This window comes from Ammospiza nelsoni, chromosome 8, assembly GCF_027579445.1.
Source record: "Ammospiza nelsoni isolate bAmmNel1 chromosome 8, bAmmNel1.pri, whole genome shotgun sequence".
Lineage (NCBI taxonomy): Eukaryota > Metazoa > Chordata > Aves > Passeriformes > Passerellidae > Ammospiza > Ammospiza nelsoni.
Window position 1 is genome coordinate 32,066,579 of NC_080640.1, and position 19,267 is coordinate 32,085,845.

Sequence of the window (19,267 nt, forward strand, 5' to 3'; positions counted from 1 at the left end):
AGAGCCGGAGCTCCCTGCCCGGTTACCGCGGGGGCCGGGCCAGAGCTCCCTGCCCGGAGCTCCCTGCGCGCTCCTCCGGGGGCTGAGGGCCGGAGTTCCCTGCCCGCCCCTCCGGGGGGTGAGAGCCGGAGCTCCTTGCCCGATTTCCGCAGGGGATGAGAACCGGAGCTCCCTGCCCGCCCCTCACGGGGGCTGAGGGCCGGAGCGCCCTGCCCGGTTCCCGCGGGGGCCGGGCCGGAGGAGGCGGTGGCGGGGGCGGGCACAGGGCGAGAGGGGCCGGCCCAGGGCCGCGCTACGTGTCCCGCAGCCCTTATAGGGCTTCCCCCGCCGGGCCCACCGCAGCAGCCGCAGCAGCAGCAGCACTATGGCGAGCCGCGAGCACACGGTAGGGACGCGCCGGGAGCGGGGCTGGGCTGTCCCCGAGGGTCCCTCTCCCTGTCCCTGTCCTGCGCTGGGATCCGCGGGCAGCGGCAGTTCCGGCACCGCTCGGGAGTTCGCCGCCCCATCCATCACTCGGCGTGGATGGTTGGGCTGCCCGAGCATCCTCCGCATCCCGCACCTGCTCCGCGGGTCCCTCCGGGCACGGCCGGAGCTCCTGTCCTGCCCCGCTCATGGCTTTTTGGGTGTCCCCTGTCCCGGTGCCAGGCGAGGCGCTCACCGCCGCCGTCAGGCTCTCGGCATCGCCGCAAAGCAAAGGAATCGCAGCTCAGTGAGAAATTCGAATTGCAAATCACAGCCACGGCAGGCAGACACCGCGTTCCGCTTGCCAGCTGCCCTCCCCTGCTCCTCGGGGCTGGGTCCCTCTGGCTGTGTGTGCGTTTTCCAGGTTTTAAATCAGAACCAGAAGAAATCTTGACGTAAGTCTTTAGGGCTGCTTTCTGCTGGTTGACTCGCTTTTTTTTTTTCCTTAACTTTGCCATAAACTTTTCCGATGGATTTGATGCATTTTGGGCACAGTGACAATCTGTCCGGGGAGGAATGCACCCAAACCCACACGGAACAAAGCGAGCCTGTGCAGCAGGGTGTTCTTGGAAAAGCAAAAACCTGTGGTTTAGGGATTATTTCAGGCAGGGGAGGTGCGATCCGTGAGCTGTGTATGGGAGTTCTGTTCATGGCTGTGACAGGAGAGAGGTATTGCTGAACTTCCAGAATAATCCCTCTCCTTTGCCTCCACCCTGGGCTGGAAAAATGACCTTTATAAGCAAGTTTGTGGCTGACCTTTGTGCCGTGGCTGTCAAAACAGATGCTATCAGCTTGACAGCTGTAGGTGGATTTTGGTGTGCTTATCTGCCAGGTATCCGTGGGGTGAGAAAAGGCGTGATTTGGCTAATTACAGGAGGTTTGGGGAGCGATGGTGAAACGGTGATGTCCCATTAGTGATCTTCCCGTGCCTTGCCAGGAAGATGTGGTAGCACAGAGTGTGAAGGAAGTTCTCTCTCCAAACTGCAACCTCAGCAGCTCCTTGGTTTCAGCCATCTCCAGTTGATATCAAAGGCCTGGATAAGGAATTTCACTTTGTTCAGGGTGCTTAGACCTTTTTTTGCGCACACAGACACTTTTTGTGGCTGCAACAGCCAGAGGTGTTCCATTTTAAAATGAAGACACAATAATTTATCCTGTTGAGATCCCTATTGATACAGCAGTAGGGTCATCCTTCTGTTGCCCCTTCTTATTCCCCATTCATCATTCTCCCCGTAACACAAATCCTTATTACCCCTAAAAATCCCTGTTGCTGCTAAAACCTCAGTTTTATCACAGTTTCTCTGTCCCACAGGCTGGATTTTGTGAGGCTGGATGTTACCAGCTTTGTTCACTGAGGGGATGTCAGAGCTGGGTTTTGCAGGTGATGCTGTCAGCTGTCAGTTTTGGAAAGGCACAGCAGTGGCAGTGAGCTGGACCACGGTGTTATTTGACAAATTGAATAACTAGAAGCCCAGGTTTTAAACCCTAAATTCAGCCTGAATAATGCTCTCTGGAGTTTGAATCTGATGTGAGGATGCTTTAATTGCACACCTATTTATTAATTGTTATTATGGTAAGGTGTAAAGAAGAAAAGTTGTTTGTTTTTTTGGGTTTTTTTTTTTTTTTTTGCTTCTGCATGTGTTGTCCTTAAAAATGAGCACATGAGCACAGCACCTGAATTCTGCCTTGTGTGAGGACCAGAGTCTTGGTGAGCAGGAACCTCTCTTTGGCTGGTTAATGTGGAAACACTTTGTGCTCCCTTCATTTCTGCTCACCACACTGCAAGAGGCATGCAGTCCTCTACGTGCCAGGCAGTTCCCTCCTGTCCCAGCCCTCCCTGACAGAAAGCATTTATTGCGGGCCAGTTTCAGGACCGGCTGTTTGGGCAATGATGACCTTAGAGGCTCCATGTCCCTCCTGTGTGCCTCCACGGCAAGCCCCGCTCTGTGTCGGGAGCAGGGAGTGCAGTGAGGGAGGTGGGGCTGCCCTTGTTCCTTGTTGGGCCCTGCACAGCGTGGCTTTCAGGGCAGCTCCTGCTCCCGCACCGCGGTATTTCCGCGGCTCGCTGCCCGCGCCCGCCGAGCCTGCGGCGCTTCCCTGACGGCCAGCGGGACACAGATGGAGCACTGTGCTCCAGGGAAGCTTGCACAGAGCCCAGAGGCACGGCCCTGCCCTGCCAGGGGCACTGCCTGCGTGCCTTCGCATGGAGGCATTGCCAGTCCAGCCCCCAGTGAAGCTTCTCTTTGCTTTGCCTGGGGAGAATGAGAGCCCAGTACTGAAAGTGCCTTTTTCAGAGGTGTTCCAGCTTTGTCACCTGCCTGTCACCTGTCATCTGTCACCTGCAGCAGCATCTCCAGGAGTGTGGCTGGTGTGGCATTGTCACAGGGCTTGCAAGGGTTGCAGGGTGAAGAGAGAGGTGAGAATGTTGACCTCATGTTCAGAAGGCTGGATTTATTATTTTATGAAATATATACTACATTATAACTATGCTACAAGAATAGAAAGGAAAGCTCTCAGAAGGCTGGCTAAGCTAAGAATAGAAAAAGAATGAATAACAAAGGGCTGTGTCTCAGCAGAGGGTGAGACCCAGCTCTGCTGTGAGTAGTCAGTAAATCTAAACATCTACCTGAGACCAATCACAGATCTACTTGTTGCATTCTACAGCAGCAGATAACCATTGTTTACATTCTTTTTCTGGGGCTTCAGCTTCCCAGAAGGGAAAATCCTAAAGAAAGGATTTTTATGAAAAGATGTCTGTGACATGGCATCCCTGGCTGGCAGTGGGATGTGCTTCCACAGCCCCACAGGAACTTCTGCTGGCACACTTGTGTTTGTGTAGGGCTTATGTGCAAATGATGTGGGCTTATTTAAATTTATTTAAAGACCAGCAACAAACCCACGAGATCAAATCAACCCTGAGGAAAGAGGTTTAGTTTCTTCGCCTAAAAGCTGCTCTCATGTTGGAAAAAACAGAGCTGCAGGGCAGAGTTCAGATGGACTGAGTGGTACCCCAGGCAGAGCAGGAACACATGTACATCTCCATCGATTTAATTGCCAAGCAACATGAAAGAAAAAGCTTATTAGAACACCCAAACCCTGCATTCATCACTCTCACACTTTCTCTTAACTGTTGCCTTGAAAGTGAAGAGCAAAACGACTTGAAAGATGTTTATTTTCAAAGGTGTTTATTTTCAAAGCAGTTCTGAGAAGCTCATTGCAGTGACACCGCCTGGGGGACAGGGCAGCAAAGCCATGATTGCAGAGAATTAGCCTGGCTTGCTCTGCACTGAGTCACTCCATAAAGTGAGTTTTCTCCAACTCATGTTTTATCCAGCGAGTCACAGGCTGCTTGTTCTTCCAGCATGATTTATCCTGTGGAGCACAGTGCCCAGCTCATTGCACCGTGACATCCAAAGGTGATTGTTTCCCATGCTTGAGATTTCTTGCTTGATTTTCTATTACTTTGTTTGCTTTGTATCTCTTTTCTTCAGAGACCATGGAAAGGTGAGGTGATTAACTTCTGCTGTTTTGTTAATTATAACTTTCTCTCCTTTTCTTCACTATTAGAAAGTTCCCTTTCCAGTCTCTTGCTGTTTCATTCACTTGGCTGTGCCAGACCAGTGGTTAACAACCACACTCAGCTCTGTAAGAGCAGACAGGTTCAGGTTGGGGGATTTCAGGGAAGAAAAGCCAGGAAAAGTTGCAGGTTTTTAAATATGAATGCCTTCTCCTTTCCATGCTGATCTCTCCAGGGCTTGGGGAATGAAAGAACCACCTTGGTGTGGTCAGAGCACCTCTGCTGCTGGTGGTTGGAGTGGTGCTGCCATCCCACACTGCCCACACATGTGCACTGCAGCTGCAGCTCAGATTTAGGCCAGGGAGTTTTGTTTTTCTGGAAGGTTTTCAAGACAAACTCTGACATCTTTGCTTTTTTTTTTTTTTTTTTAATTATTATTTTAACTGGGCTGATGTTGATCCTGGAGGGTGCCTTTAGAAATGAAAAGCCTATCTGAAAGCAGGTGTTTTAGATAAACTCACAGCTGTATGTGCCCCCAGAAGATAAGGGGCATGCAAGGCCTGTGTGAATGTTTGAACCTGTACTTTGGTCACCCTTTGCTCCTCAAAAATCCATTAAGAAGAAGGCTGTGTAATTCAGGTTGCCATTTCTGAATTTGCTGTTATCATGAGTGGGGTGGCACAGCTGAAGGCAGTGAGAAATAGCTCCTTAATGGGCTCACAGCTTAATCATTCCCAAGTGAAAATTGACCCTGAGTGTATCATTAACAAAAGGAGGGGTGCAAAAAAGCCCTGCCCGTGCGGCATGCCACGGGATGCTGGGAGCTTGGGATTTGCCTTGGAGCTGGTAATTCCTTGCTAGCACTGCCTCCTGTCCCTCCCTGAGTGGTCTTTGCTCCTTTGCTCACAGCTTGGCTCGGTTACAGCTGCATGTGTCAAAAGCTTTGTCTGCTGAGTGGGTGCCAAAACGTCTTTGGAGAGCAGAGCTGGAGGGAGGAGCTGTTTTACACAGATTTGATTTGATTTTCTGTGAGCTGCAGCACTTTGAGTCTTGTTGAGATGAGCTTTTTGTGTGCATTGCTGGAAAACAACCATCTGTACCTACATTTCCAAGACTTTTTGACCTGGAAGTCTTTGTGGCCTCTCTGGCAGAACAAAATGTTTTCTTCCATATCAAACTGTATTTTAGCTTCCCATTGTGGTGCATAAAATTGGGAGATCATTTTTGAGGCCTGCCCAGCCCTTCTGATGGGAAGATCATTAGGCTGTGTTGCCAGTGAGTGTTGGAAGAGAGGGAAAAAGTCATTTTAGAGGAGGGGTTTTTTACAGGGCAGCTCTAGGGGGCTGAACTGGGCACGATGAGCACCCCAGCTATGGATGAGGCAGCCCATTCAACCCTGGAAATGTTCATTGCATCCCTGGGAATGCTCATTGCAACCTTGGGAATGCTCATTGCATCTCTGGGAATGCTCATTGCAACCTTGGGAATGATCATTGAAACCTGGGAATGCTCATTGCATGTATGGGAATGCTCATTGCCACCCTGGGAATGCTCATTGCAAACCTGGAAATGCTCATTGCCACCCTGGGAATGGTCATTGCAACCTTGGGAATGCTCATTGCACCTCTGGGAATGGTCATTGCAAACCTGGGAATGCTCATTGCATGTATGGAAATGCTCATTGCATCTCTGGGAATGCTCATTGCATATATGGGAATGCTCATTACATCTCTGGGAATGCTCATTGCCACCCTGGGAATGCTCATTGCATCTCTGGGAATGCTCATTGCATCCCTGGGAATGCTCATTGCATCTCTGGAAATGCTCATTGCCACCCTGGGAATGCTCATTGCAACCTTGGGAATGATCATTGCACCTCTGGGAATGCTCATTGCAAACTTGGGAATGCTCATTGCATCTCTGGGAATGCTCATTGCATCCCTGGGAATGCTCATTGCATCCCTGGGAATGCTCATTGCAACCTTGGGAATGCTCATTGCATCCCTGGGAATGCTCATTGCAACCTTGGGAATGCTCATTGCCACCTTGGGAATGCTCATTGCATCTCTGAGAATGCTCATTGCCACCCTGGGAATGCTCATTGAAACCTGGGAATGCTCATTGCAACCTTGGGAATGCTCATTGCATCCCTGGGAATGCTCATTGCATCTCTGGGAATGCTCATTGCCCCCTGGAAATGGTCATTGCCACCCTGGGATTGCTCATTGCATCTCTGGGAGTGCTCATTGCATCTCTGGGAATGCTCATTGCATCCCTGGGAATGCTCATTGCATCTCTGGGAATGCTCATTGCCACCCTGGGAGTGCTCATTGCATCCCTGGGAATGCTCATTGCATCCCTGCAAAGCTGCTCTGATACCCTGGGGATGGATGTAAGGGATGTGGAGCAGCCTGAAGTGCAGAGGAGCTGCTCTTCAATCCTGTCATTTTTATGTCTTAAGTATTATGGGAGCTGAAGTCTTCATCTGCTGCTGGTTTCATTCACCACCACCCTTCTGTGGTTGTAAAAGTGGGGGTGATGCCACCCCCTGATGATGCTGGGTGTTTGCGTGAATTTGTGAGGGACCAATTGACAACAATCTCCAAGGAAAATGTGGAAGTGTCCTTGGAGCAGCCTTTGGGCAGCATGGAACGACCAAGGGCTGTGCTTACAGCTGCTTTAGGGAGGGGAGGGGAAATGCTGAGCAGCCACTCATCCAGGAGGGTTCCAACATCCCTGGTGCTGATTTAGGGCAGGGTCTAGGTGGCCCTGTGTGCACTCACACATTGAAAATTCATCTTGCAGCTTGTAGGGCTCAGATACACAGAGAGATGGAGCAGGAAAACTTCATCCTCCTGATCCTCAGCTTGCACTGGTCTCCTGCAGCTGGTTTTGTAGAGCAGCACATTGAGTGGTGCAGCAGTGAAAACAGCCCTGTCTTCATCCCCCAGGAATTCTGGGGGGACTGAGAGGTGCTGAGTGAGGGGAAGGTCTGGCCTTGTCTGCATTCCCAGTGGCAGCCAGCAATGAGTTTATGGCTGGGACAGCAGTGCGTTGTCCCCCCCTCCACTGATTTACAGCCTGAGATATCAGAGGCTGTGCCTTTCCTCCTTGATGAACTTTCCTTCCATGAATTCATCATCATGGTTTTTTCCAGCCTGTGAACTTCTGGCCTGTCAGGCAAAGTTCTCCCATTTAACTCTGTCCTGTTTGGTGCTTCTGGCTGAGCTCCCCTGAGCTCCTCCCTGCTGCTGCTTTTGCACTTTGAAAACCCTAAAAAAGGTGCTGAGGTGGACAGAGGTGTCCTGTGGCCTGCAGGTGACCATTGACCTCACAGAGTCAGGCACATGGGGCACAGAGAGCGGGTTCAAGGCTGGACATCCAGCCTGAGGCAGGGAGAGGCACACACTGAGCCCAGCAGCCTGGGCTGGAGCCCAGCTTTTCCCCTTCCATCAGGTCCTGCAGAGGAGAAGCCTCACAGAAGAATGAGTTCTTTTACAGAATCCCAGAATTATTGAGGCTGGAAAATCCCTGCCAGCCCCTGGAATCCCAGCTGTGCCCAGTGCCCACCTTGTGCCCAGCCCAGAGCACTGAGTGCCACCTCCAGCCCTTCCTGGGACACCTGCAGGGCTGGGCACTGCAAAGCTCCCTGGGCAGCCCCTGCCAAGGCCTGGAATTGAATTCCAAAATGGAATGATGGAACTGGGATTGTGGGTGTGGAGTTTGAATAGAAGTGTGTAATATAACATGGTGGAAGAGTTAATAGTTTAAAGTTTTATGATACAGTAATGTATATAAACAAGATGGAGGTTTTAGGGCAGAGGCTGGTCCTTCTTCTTCACCTTCTTCTCCATGGGTTTGGGTGGTTTTGTGTAACTGGATAAAAAGTCCACATTGCAGGCCATGGGTGGTTGGTTATTGGGTTAAAAGTAAAAATAATTCAGGTGTCATTTCCTAATTGGACGGTTTATCCTTAAAAGGCCTTGCAGAGAGAGAGATGCAGCTCCATTTTTAGTTTTTTACAGTGAAGTTCTGTAGAACTCTCAGTTTGTGAGACTGTAATATAGACAAGAACTAATTGACCCTTTGCATGCAGAAATTGCTGCTGCTGTCCCAGCTGAGCCTCCCCTGGCCCAGCCTGAGGCCCTTTCCCCTTGTCCTGTCCCTGTTCCCTGGCAGCACAGCCCGACCCCCCCTGGCTGTCCCCTCCTGGCAGGGAGTTGTGCAGAGCCACAAGGGCCCCCTGAGCCTCCTTTGCTCCAGGCTCAGCCCCTTGCCAGCTCCCTCAGCCCCTCCTGGGGCTCCATTCCCTGCCCTGGAATCAGAAATTGATGCATTTTAAAACCTGAAGCTCCTTGAAACACAGATCCTCTGTAGCTCCTGCTGCCTGTGAAACCCCTGGAGCTGCTCTAAAGACAGAGGATTCCTTTCCTCAGAGGGACATGCTGGGCATGATAAAAGGGGGTGTCTTATCCCCATATCACTCAGCCCTGCTCTAAGGTTTAGGGTGCCTGTCCTGCCAGTGCAGGAGGTGGGACATGTACAGTGCCATATTTACCATAGAGAACCACAACCCACAAATTAAATTCCTCTCATATTCTGGGGGGAAAATAAATTAATTACATGTGGATACAATTCCTACCTGGAAATCCTTTTGATACTGAAGTTAGTGTGTAGTCCCAATCTGTACCTTTGCCCTCTTTTCCTCTTGTTCCTGCGCTCTGAGGGACTGATACTCAGTTTCCCATTTCTGTAGCCAGATCTTTCTCTCCAGGAGAAGGCAGGGTCTGTGTTCTGGGTGTTTTCCTGGCAGGCATCAAACCAAGGCAAGTTCTTCTGCAATGTCAAACCCATTGTTTGCACAAGGAGCAGGGACCCAACTGCTCAGGTGGGTTCAGCTGGGGGAGATCATTTACCAGAACAGTTCTGAATATTCAACTTTGGGCCACCATGGAGGGATTTCGTGTTTAAATTGTTCTTTGTGACAAAATGCTTTGTTTGTTAAATATTTGCTGTCCCTGCAGCTGTCCCTTGAGATTTCAGGAATGAAAACGGGCAGATTTGTTTTTATAACATCTGTCCTGGCCTTCCAAGTTTATCCCAAAAATGCAGGAGCACAGGGTGAGTCAGTGGCTTTTCTGCATCGAGGAAATGACAGCAGTGACATCACTTCATTCCAAGATAAGGAAGCAGATTTCAGTCCCCAGCTGCTGATCTGGCCTCACAGTGTAGAATTCAGCATCTGATTTAGGGAGTTACTGGAACATGAGCCTGATTTTGTTGATTCTCTTCTCTTTTTTTGTCACAACTTGATTGTGACAACCCAAGCTGTGTGAATTTATGCCAAGAGAAAAAAAATTTGAGCTGCCATCAGCAAATAAGGTCTTGCTAAGAGCTCAGAAATTCTTGTGGCTTAAGAAAACACGGCTTCAGCTTAACAGCAGCTTGAAAATCTTGTGTTGGTGAGGTTTGGCATCTGCAGCTGTGTGGCTCCAGGCTGAAAGGCTGCTTGTTTTGGGGCACTGGGATGGCTCTGCTGCTCTCCTGAAGGTTTTGTGTGCTGTGTTCCTGGCAGGGCCCTAGGGGCAATGCCAAAGGAACAGGCAGAGAGTGCCAAGGAGAGCCTGAGCTGCTGGGCTTTATTCAGAGCACTTCATCCAGACTGCAGAAAGGGATCCCAGCCCTGCACCCTGCCTGGAACTGGGGGGACACAGCAGTGTCACTGCCCAGCTCAGCCTGAGAGAAAACACAGTTCCTGTCACCTCCAGGTGCTGGGAAAGGAGACTCAGCCCTGGGCAGGGGACAGGGGGACAGCAGAGGGGAGCAGCGAGCTGGTGGCACAGTGGGGACACCAGGGAGGTGGTGGCACAGCAGGGACAGCAGGAAAGTAGTGGCACAATGGAGACACCAGAGAGGTGGTGGCACAGTGGGGACAGCACGGGGGCAGTGGCACAGCAGGAACAACAGGAAGGTGGTGGCACAATGGAGACACGAGGAAAGTGGTGGCACAGCAGGGACAGCAGCATGGGGGCAGTGGGGAGGTGGTGGCACAGCAGGGACATCAGGAAAGTGGTGGCACAGCAGGGACAGCAGGAAGGTGGTGGCACAGCAGGGACAGCAGGAAAGTGGTGGCACAGCAGGGACAGCAGGAAGGTGGTGGCACAGCAGGGACAGCAGGAAGGTGGTGGCACAGCAGGGAGACCAGGGAGGTGGTGGCACAATGGAGACCTCAGGAAAGCGGTGTCACAGCAGGGACAGCAGCATGGGGGCAGTGGGGAGGTGGTGGCACAGCAGGGACATCAGGAAAGTGGTGGCACAGCAGGGACAGCAGGAAGGTGGTGGCACAGCAGGGAGACCAGGGAGGTGGTGGCACAATGGAGACCTCAGGAAAGTGGTGGCACAGCAGGGACAGCAGCATGGGGGCAGTGGGGAGGTGGTGTCACAGCAGGGACAGCAGCATGGGGGCAGTGGGGAGGTGGTGGCACAGCAGGGACATCAGGAAAGTGGTGGCACAGCAGGGAGACCAGGGAGGTGGTGGCACAATGGAGACCTCAGGAAAGTGGTGGCACAGCAGGGACAGCAGCATGGGGGCAGTGGGGAGGTGGTGGCACAGCAGGGACATCAGGAAAGTGGTGGCACAGCAGGGACAGCAGGAAGGTGGTGGCACAGCAGGGAGACCAGGGAGGTGGTGGCACAATGGAGACCTCAGGAAAGTGGTGGCACAGCAGGGACAGCAGCATGGGGGCAGTGGGGAGGTGGTGGCACAGCAGGGACAGCAGCATGGGGGCAGTGGGGAGGTGGTGGCACAGCAGGGACAGCAGCATGGGGGCAGTGGGGAGGTGGTGGCACAGCAGGGACAGCAGCATGGGGGCAGTGGGGAGGCGGTGGGCTGTACAAAAGATGCCAGCAAGGTCCCACTTCCCCATCTGGGGCTGCCTCCTGGGGTTAAACAGGCAAAATTCCCAGGGTAGCTCCTCCCTGCCGGGGTTTTCCCTGGGGAAGGAATGGGGCTGGGTTTGCAGCATTTGCTGCCTCAGTGCAGTAAGTGAATATCTGGGGAAAGCCCACGGGGTTTGGGTTACAGGAGCTGAGCTGGAGTGTGAGACATGCCAAGGTTTCTCATTGTTCTTCAGTGTGATTGTAATCAAATCTCTGCTTCCACACACAAAACCCCCGTTTTCCCTCTCTTCCTCCTTTTCTTTGGAGTAGCAGTTTTGCTCTTCTTCAGCAAATGCCTCTTTTACAGGAGGTTTTCATGGATACAGTATCACCCTTTTGCCACAGCAGCCCTGGTAAAAGAAAATAATTTTTAAAGGAGAAATTTGATACATGTAATTTTTATACACCAAATGCATCTGGTAGGAACAAATTTAATTTTTTTGGTTTTTTTAGAATGCTGGCAGGAGTTGGGAGGGTTTTTTTAATGATAGAGTAGCTCACTCTCCTGAGGCTTGGGGAAGTGTTTGACCTCAGAATCACAGAACCTCCTGGGCTGGAAGGACCCACAAGGATCATCAAGCCCAATTCCTGACCCTGCACAGGACACCCAATAATCCCTCCACGTGCTTGATCCCACTGCTTGCCTGTCAAAGTGAAGGCTTGCTTGATCATTCCATCATTTTAAAAGCCCATTTGCAAACAGGATCAGCTGCAAACATTTCAAAAGCCTCTATTTTTATTTAGCTCTAATTTTTTCCTTCCTGCAGACGTGTCCAGGCTGCTGTACCAAAATAGGGTGTGTGTGAAACGCTTGGCTGGAAAAAAATGAATCATATTCCTGGTGCTGTGAGCTTGCCCTGTAAATAAAAAGGCAGCTGGGGCAGTCCTGACCCTGCCCTGGCTGCTGGGTCAGGGTTTCCCTGGGGCTCTGAGTGCTGCCAGCTGGATGCTGGTGCTGAGTGAGCACGGGGCTGCTCAGCCTCAGCGTGGTTTCAGGAGTGAGAAATGAAATCCCTCTCCAGAGCAGGATGCTGCTGCAGCCTGCCATGAGTGCAGCTCCTGGCCAGCTTCCAGAGCCGTGTCTGTGCCAGCTGCACCAGGCAGGGGTCAATTGAGGGCACCATGAGGAACTGGGCTTGGATCTGATGGGCCACCGTGGCTTTCTGGTGCCTCATCTCCTTGTGCAGCATCACAGAGCTCTGCCTGCTCTGGGTGGCTGAGCAAGGGTGCTGTGTGCACTCAGGGCATCTCTCAAATGTCCTGCTCAGCTCTGGAACGTGGCACTTGCAGTTGGTTCTTGCTTTGCTCCCACTTGTGATGCAGCCACGGAGGTGCTGGTTGAAGAACTGGGGATGTGGAGGCAGGAGGAGGTGCTGCCCTAAGAAGCAGAGTTTATACTTGAAATTCTACTGGGAGATGGTAAAAGATGGTAAAATATTCATGCAATTTGTTGGGACAGCCCTAAACCCAAAAGGGCAACAGAGCTGGGGAGGGGTTCTGATGAGGAGCAGCTCAGGGAGCTGGGGAAGGGGCTGGAGCCCCAGGAGGGGCTGAGAGGGCTGGGAAGGGGCTGAGCCTGGAGCAAAGGAGGCTCAGGGGGCCCTTGTGGTTCTGCACAACTCCCTGCCAGGAGGGGGAAGAGCCTGCAGGGCTCAGGCTGTGCTGCCAGAGAACAGGGACAGGATGAGAGAAAACAGCCCCAAGTTGGGCCAGGGGAGGCTTAGATTGGATATTAGGAAACTTTTTTTGTAGAAATGGTTGGAGAACATTGGAATGGGCTGCTCAGGGGGTGGTGAAATCACCATCCCTGGAACTGTTCAAAAAACATGTGGATGTGGCCCTTGAGGACATGGTTTGGTGGTGAACACAGTGGTGGTGCTGGGTTGATTGTTGGACTTGATGATCTTAGAGGTCTTTCCCAGCCTTAGCACCTCCATAAGTCTGTGATTATAAATGTGCCTTGTCTGGTGCATTTTCTATTAAATGTGCAGTGGTTCTGCTCCCAGCAAGCATCACTGATGTCTGGGAGAGGCCCCACAGACCTCTGTGCTTTTACCTGTCAGATGAGAGGAGAAGATGCTCCCTGATAAGATCTCCGTGAGCAGTCACACACAATTGATGTGGGCAAGCACAGCTCCTCCTTTCCAGGGCCAATTAGCTCAGGAGGAGCTGAGGTCACTCTTTGGGGTGCCATGAATTGAGCAATGATGGCTCTCAGAGCACAGGACACTGGTGGTTCCTGATCTCCAGCAAGACTCTCCTCTCCCAGAGGCCACATCTCAGGAAATCCTCCTGCCTCTGGCTGCAGCCTGCTTCCACACAGGAGGGCAAGAAGCTTCTTCCCTTTGGAAACTAAGCCTAGAGACCCTTGACAGGACCCAGGACATCCCAGCCAAGAGCCCTGCCAGGGGTCTCACAGAGCCCAAAATGCCTGTGTGGTGCAAGTTCCCAACCTTAGGTGAAGATCTGCAAGCCATGACAAATTAAGTAGAATGACAGTGAATTTATCACGGGGTGAAAAAGTAGATTTTGGGGTTTTTAGAATGAGGATCCATGGGGGCAAGATGGAGGGATCTGGGTGTGTCCAGCCTTTCTTCTTCTTGGCCTCCATCTTCTGCTGTGATGTTGGCACTTTTGGATTGGTTTGGAGTAGAAGCTCACTGTCTAACATAGGGGATGGGTATTGGGAAATAATTGAAAATATTGTACACATAGTTTTTAGTATAAAGACGTAACACCACCCCAGGGACAGGCAGAGTGCCTGGACTGTCCTGCTGGACAGACCTCAGCAGGACAGGAGAAAAGATTTTATAGATAAGGAACAATAAACAACCTTGAGACCAAGAACTGAAGAGTTCTGACTCCTTCTTCGAGTGCTGGGCTGGGAAAAGAGACTTTCCAACTTTTCTTGGGGTTACTGTGACAAGCTAAAAATCCCAACAACCCTTGACAGGCAGCTCAGTCAAGGCTGATCCTAAAGATCTCGGTGTCCCCCTGTTTGCCAACCTCATGGAAGGTTTCAGTAGGAAGGGAGACCAAAAACAGGGTTTGGTTTCTTGGTCTGCTGCAGCCTCAGCCCAAGGTTTGGAGTGATGTGTTTGCTTTTTTCTCATTTCCTGGATGAGGTAAGGCAGGGTGGGCTGAGCATTGAGCTCATCCAGACAGGGCCAAAGAGCAGAATTCCAAGGAATGGGGAGAGTGTGGCAGTGTCATCTTTAACCATCTGTCTGGCAGGGCATGCACAGCCCTGCTGGGACATTTATTGCCTTGTTTGGGGCTGAATTACAAATCAGAAGTTCTTCTCCCAAACTTCATTCCCTTGACCCAGACTATTCCATGACGTGCTTAGTGTCCTAAATTGTCTCTGCTTTAGGGCCCAACACCCAGGTGCTGATGTTATGATGATGATTGAATTATCTACTTAAATATGTTTGATTTGCAGTGACAGGGTTAAAACCCCAAGAATCAAATCAGCAGGACAGCCCTGCATCTGATTAAACCCCTCCATTGCTTCTCTCTGCCTCCCATCCATCTTGCAGGATATGCTGTTCCTAGGTAAAATCTCGCCAAGATTTGCTGTCAGGCCATTAATGCTCAGTTTTCCTGGTGCCTCTACTCCTTTCCACCACAGCTCTGGCTTCCCAAACCATTCCTAGATGGTGGATGATGAGGTGGAAGTTGGTCATTCCCATTCCCAGCTAATCAAGCTCCCAGCCCAGCCATCCAGTTGCTCAGGGTTGGGAAGAGTTTCCTGGGAAGTTTAAAGAGAGCAGGAAAACCTGAGGGGTTTGGTACCATCTGGAGCTCCCAGCAGGTGGGAGAGGTGTGACAGTGCTGCTGAATTGCAGAATTGCCCTCAGTGCTGCTTTGCCAAGCTCCCAAAGGTGCCAGTGTGCAAAATAACAGCTCTGAGATGCTCACCCAGGGCAGGTTTATGGCACAGCACCCTGTACTTAGAACAATCTCCTTACATCAGCCATGTAGGAATGTGCCAGATCCTGCATCTTCCTGAGGTACAGACATTATCATGGCTCATCTCCTGTGGGACACAGCCTGAACTCCTGGGGATGGGAGAAAATTCATCCATGGTGCTGCTGTCTCGCCTCTGAGAGCTCAAAATGGTCAAACTTCTGACAACCCCCCACGAAAAAAGCCCACAAAAAGCAACAAAACAGAACAAACCACAGAAACCAAGTCTTGAGTTATTTTATTCTCTGAGTCAGAGGATGTGGAGCATTCACTCACCTTTTCTGGGGCAGGTCTAGAGATGTTTTGGGTTTTTTATAGGAGCACAGACTGGTTTGTGTTGGAAGGGACTTTAAAACCATCCAGTTCCACCCCCTGCCATGGGCAGGGACACCTTCCACCATCCCAGGCTGCTCCAAGCCCTGTCCAGCCTGGCCTTGGGCACTGCCAGGGATCCAGGGGCAGCCACAGCTGCTCTGGGCACCCCTCCCAACCTCACAGGGAAGGATTTCTTCTGTACAACTAACCTCAATTTCAGTCTGAACCCATTCCCCTTGTCCTGTCACTCTGATGAACAGTCCCCTTCCAGCTTCCCATAGGCACCCCCAGATACTGGAAAGTTCTGTGAGGTCTCCATGTTGCCTCTTCTCTTCTCTTCTCTTCTCTTCTCTTCTCTTCTCTTCTCTTCTCTTCTCTTCTCTTCTCTTCTCTTCTCTTCTCTTCTCTTCTCTTCTCTTCTCTCTTCTCTTCTCTTCTTCTCTCTCTTCTCTTCTCTTCTCTTCTCTTCTCTTCTCTTCTCTTCTCTTCTCTTCTCTTCTCTTCTCTTCTCTTCTCTTCTCTTCTCTTCTCTTCTCTTCTCTTCTCTTCTCTTCTCTTCTCTCTGCATATGTATCCAGGATATATTAATATCCTTGTTCCCTCCTTGTTCTTTCCCTTGTGAGTTGGGAACACCATCCTCACAATGAACAAGGTCTTGTGGATATTTCATGTGCAACATTCCTTGTGGAGGTGCTGCTGCTGGAGCAGGCTGTTTCACCTGCGGCCGCTGCAGAGACTCTGTGGTCAGCAAGGTTAGGAAGCACCAGAATTAGGAAGCACCAAAATTCAGGCCTCTGGCTCAGTGCTGGTGCCTTGTTTGCTTGGGAATACACATGGACACATCAGGGATTGTTTCTTCTGCCTCTCATCCTATGTGTGCCCAGCTCAGGGCTGCTCCTGCTGCAGTTCTTGTGTTACACAGCCAGTAAATTAGCACCTTGTTTTGCAAGCCTGATTAAAATAATAGCTGAGGCTGTCTGTGTTTTAAACTGTCAAGAAGGCAGGGAGGGTGTCCCTGCCCAGGCTCTGTGTCCTGCCTGCCTGCAGGGGGATCAGTCACCTGGCAGAGTCACCTTCTCCCTGCTGGCACGAAGGCATCGCCGCCAGAAACACCCTGGGCAGAGGCAGAGAGCCTCCAAAAAATGAATCTGTGCTGCTGAGACAGAAATCCAACTCACACCAAAGCACCGGAGTTCACCGTGTGAACCAGCACACCATGCTGCCTCATTAATGGATTTGCATTTCTCTCCCATCTGTTTGTCCCAGCAGACATTTCCTTTCACCCTGAGAGCAGCCAAGGTAACAGAGGTGCTTTGTTGTGCTCTGTTTTCTCAGGGATCCACCAACGTGGTTTACCAAGCCCACCATGTCAGCAGGAGTAAGAGAGGACAAGTGGTCGGCACCAGGGGAGGATTCCGAGGCTGCACAGTCTGGCTCACAGGTATTTCTGTCAGGCTGTGAAATGCAAGCCTGGCCTCACCTGTGCCAGTGTGGCTGCCAGGTGGGGATTTGGGATCTGCAGGAAACGTCAGCGCTCCCTGCGAGCTGCGAATTGCAAAACATCCCCACGTGGGAAAGGCAGCCACGCGGTGCTGGCGCAGCAAGATGTTCTCCCTGGCAGCTGCTGCCCAGAACCAATGTTTTTATGGATTTCCCAGCTGCTCTCAGGCTCCTTTGAACATGTCAGAGGCCCTCAGGGTAGCACTTGTTGTTCCCAAGTGTGTAGCTGAGGAAGGCTTGGCTCCACTCCAGCCAGGCTTTGACAGTGGAACGTAGCCGGGGTTGTGCGAAACGCGGATGTTTTCATTCAGGAGTTCTGGGAAGTTCATTGGGACATGCAGGTCTGCTGGGTTTGGTTTGAGGCAGCACGAGGCAGTCACCTTGTCTGGAGAACAAACACTCCCAGCCACAGAGTCGCACTGGAAGCAATCCCTTACATTTGTTTTGTTGCCCTTCTCTTCTGTCTTGAAGTATAAACTCGTTGTTTGGGGATTAGGGGCTGCCAGAAAGGACAATTGCATTTCCCATTTCTAATATTTAGACAAGTCTGTCTTTTGCCAGTTGTCCAGTTGTTCCTTTGCTTGTTAAATATTGGCATTTTCTTTGGCTGCTGGAGGATGTTGAAGGACGTGCTTGGAAGGATTTGTAAAGCCATTCTGATTTGCCTTCCTGTCACCTTAATTTGTAGATGCTGGATTAAAGCACATTTCTCTTCTGTTCTCCTCCTCAAATCTAAAGTGCCCAATCTGCTTTTATATAGTTTCTGAAGCCAAAAGCCCAACCCAAGGCAATTTCCTTCCTTTTCTGAGTATTACTCAAAAATCTTGTGTCTGAAAGATTTGAGCTCACCTGGCTGATGGTTATTCTTTGAAATACACTCCTAGAGAAGGAGGTGATGGGGGCCCTTTGCTGCCAGAGCCTCTCCCACTCCACGTGGTTGCAGCAAGAGCCTCTCCTTGGGTTCAGAATGGGAGAGCAGCTGGCTCTTGACAGTGGGAGCAGGGGGAGGAGGAGGAAGATGAGGAGAGACCTGGAGGAAGCAGCATCCTTTCAAACCTCCCCTGGTTCCTGGAACCTCTGTGTTCCAGCATGGCCTGGCAAGAGTCACTGCTGGGTTAGACCCCTCCAGAGGTTGGGCTGTAGATGCTTTTCTCAGGGCATTAATGCCACCCCTCCAATAATAAGGGTTGAAAAGGTGAAGGTCCATGTATGAAGGTTCATCCTTCATTTGTGGAGGACAAATCCAACTTCCTTTAGGAGGGAATGAAGTAGGGAGCTTCAGACAGAAGAAGTTTGGCCACTGGTGTCACTTGTATTTCACTCTCTTGACCTCAAATCTGACCCCTCACTCTTCTGCCTCCCCCAGGCCTTTCTGGAGCTGGCAAGACAACCATTGGCTTTGCTCTGGAGGAGTACCTGGTGGCTCATGGCATCCCCTGCTACTCCCTGGATGGTGACAACGTGAGGCACGGCTTGAACAAGAACCTGGGCTTCTCGGCCCAGGACCGCGAGGAGAACATCCGGCGCATCGCCGAGGTGGCGCGGCTCTTCGCCGACGCGGGGCTCGTCTGCATCACCAGCTTCATCTCCCCCTTCACCAAGGTAAGGGTGTGAAGATCCCAAGCATCCTGCTCTCTTCTCAGCTTCACCTCACATGATGAGGATGGTTTATGCAGAGGGTTTCCTAAATGCACAAACGCTTGGTAGAACACTGCTGGCACAACCGCGCGCGGTCGGCGTTTGGAGGGCAGCGGCCTCGCTGGATAAATTCAGTGCTGCACGTTGATGAAAATCTAAGATGAGTTTAAGATCTCCTTGCTATTAACTCCTCAGAGGTAGGAAAGAGTCACAGAAGCAGCACAGAAGTAAATGCACAAATGCTTTGTAGAACGCCACCGACGCACAACTGTGCGCGGTCAGTGTTTGGAGGGTGGCAGACTTGCTGGATAAATTCAGTGTTGCACACTGATGAAAAACTAAGAGGAGTTTAAGATATCCTTGCTATTAGCTCCTCAGAAAAGAGTCACAGAAGCAGCAGCCTGTCCTAGACCTATCACTGGTTTTTTGGAAGATTTGACTGCGATTTTCACTTCCGTAGCTGCTGTTATCAGGGTGATGCAAGCAGTTCCTTTTTTCATAGAATCAAGGAATCACTGATTGGAAAAGACCTCTGAGATCATCAGGTCTGATCATTTTCACATAGGGCAGATAATTATTCACAATCTAAAGTTCTGCTGTCTTGCCTAACGAAAAAGTCTTGAGGTTTTGCATGAGAAAAGATGAAAACAGATTGATGATGTAGATTTTTACAAAATTGTTTTAAGTATCTTTAAAGAAAAGGAGGGAAGTGAGATGAAAAACCTTATTAGAACTAGTGTACATTGAATAAATCTATAAGAAAGATGAATTTACTTGTGTGAAAATCCAGGGAGGTGTTTTTGCTGCAATTCAGATTTTTCCTATCTTTCTTCTAACAGGATCGTCGAAATGCACGAAAAATTCACGAGGCAGCTGGACTTCCTTTCTTTGAAATCTTTGTAGATGCTCCTCTAAATATTTGTGAAA

General features: G+C 50.8%; 1 protein-coding gene across 1 annotated transcript in view; it reads left to right on the forward strand.

Annotated features, from left to right (window-relative positions):
- Positions 1-357: 357 nt before the first annotated feature.
- PAPSS2 (3'-phosphoadenosine 5'-phosphosulfate synthase 2) overlaps positions 358-19,267 on the forward strand; it is a 33,994-nt gene continuing 15,084 nt past the window's right edge. The window contains exons 1-4 of the mRNA XM_059476851.1: positions 358-385; positions 16,538-16,643; positions 18,069-18,304; positions 19,180-19,267. The exon at positions 19,180-19,267 is cut by the window's right edge and continues 51 nt beyond it. Coding sequence (XP_059332834.1) covers positions 365-385; positions 16,538-16,643; positions 18,069-18,304; positions 19,180-19,267 — 451 coding nt within the window. The 5' untranslated portion in view covers positions 358-364. The remainder of the gene's footprint in view (positions 386-16,537; positions 16,644-18,068; positions 18,305-19,179) is intronic.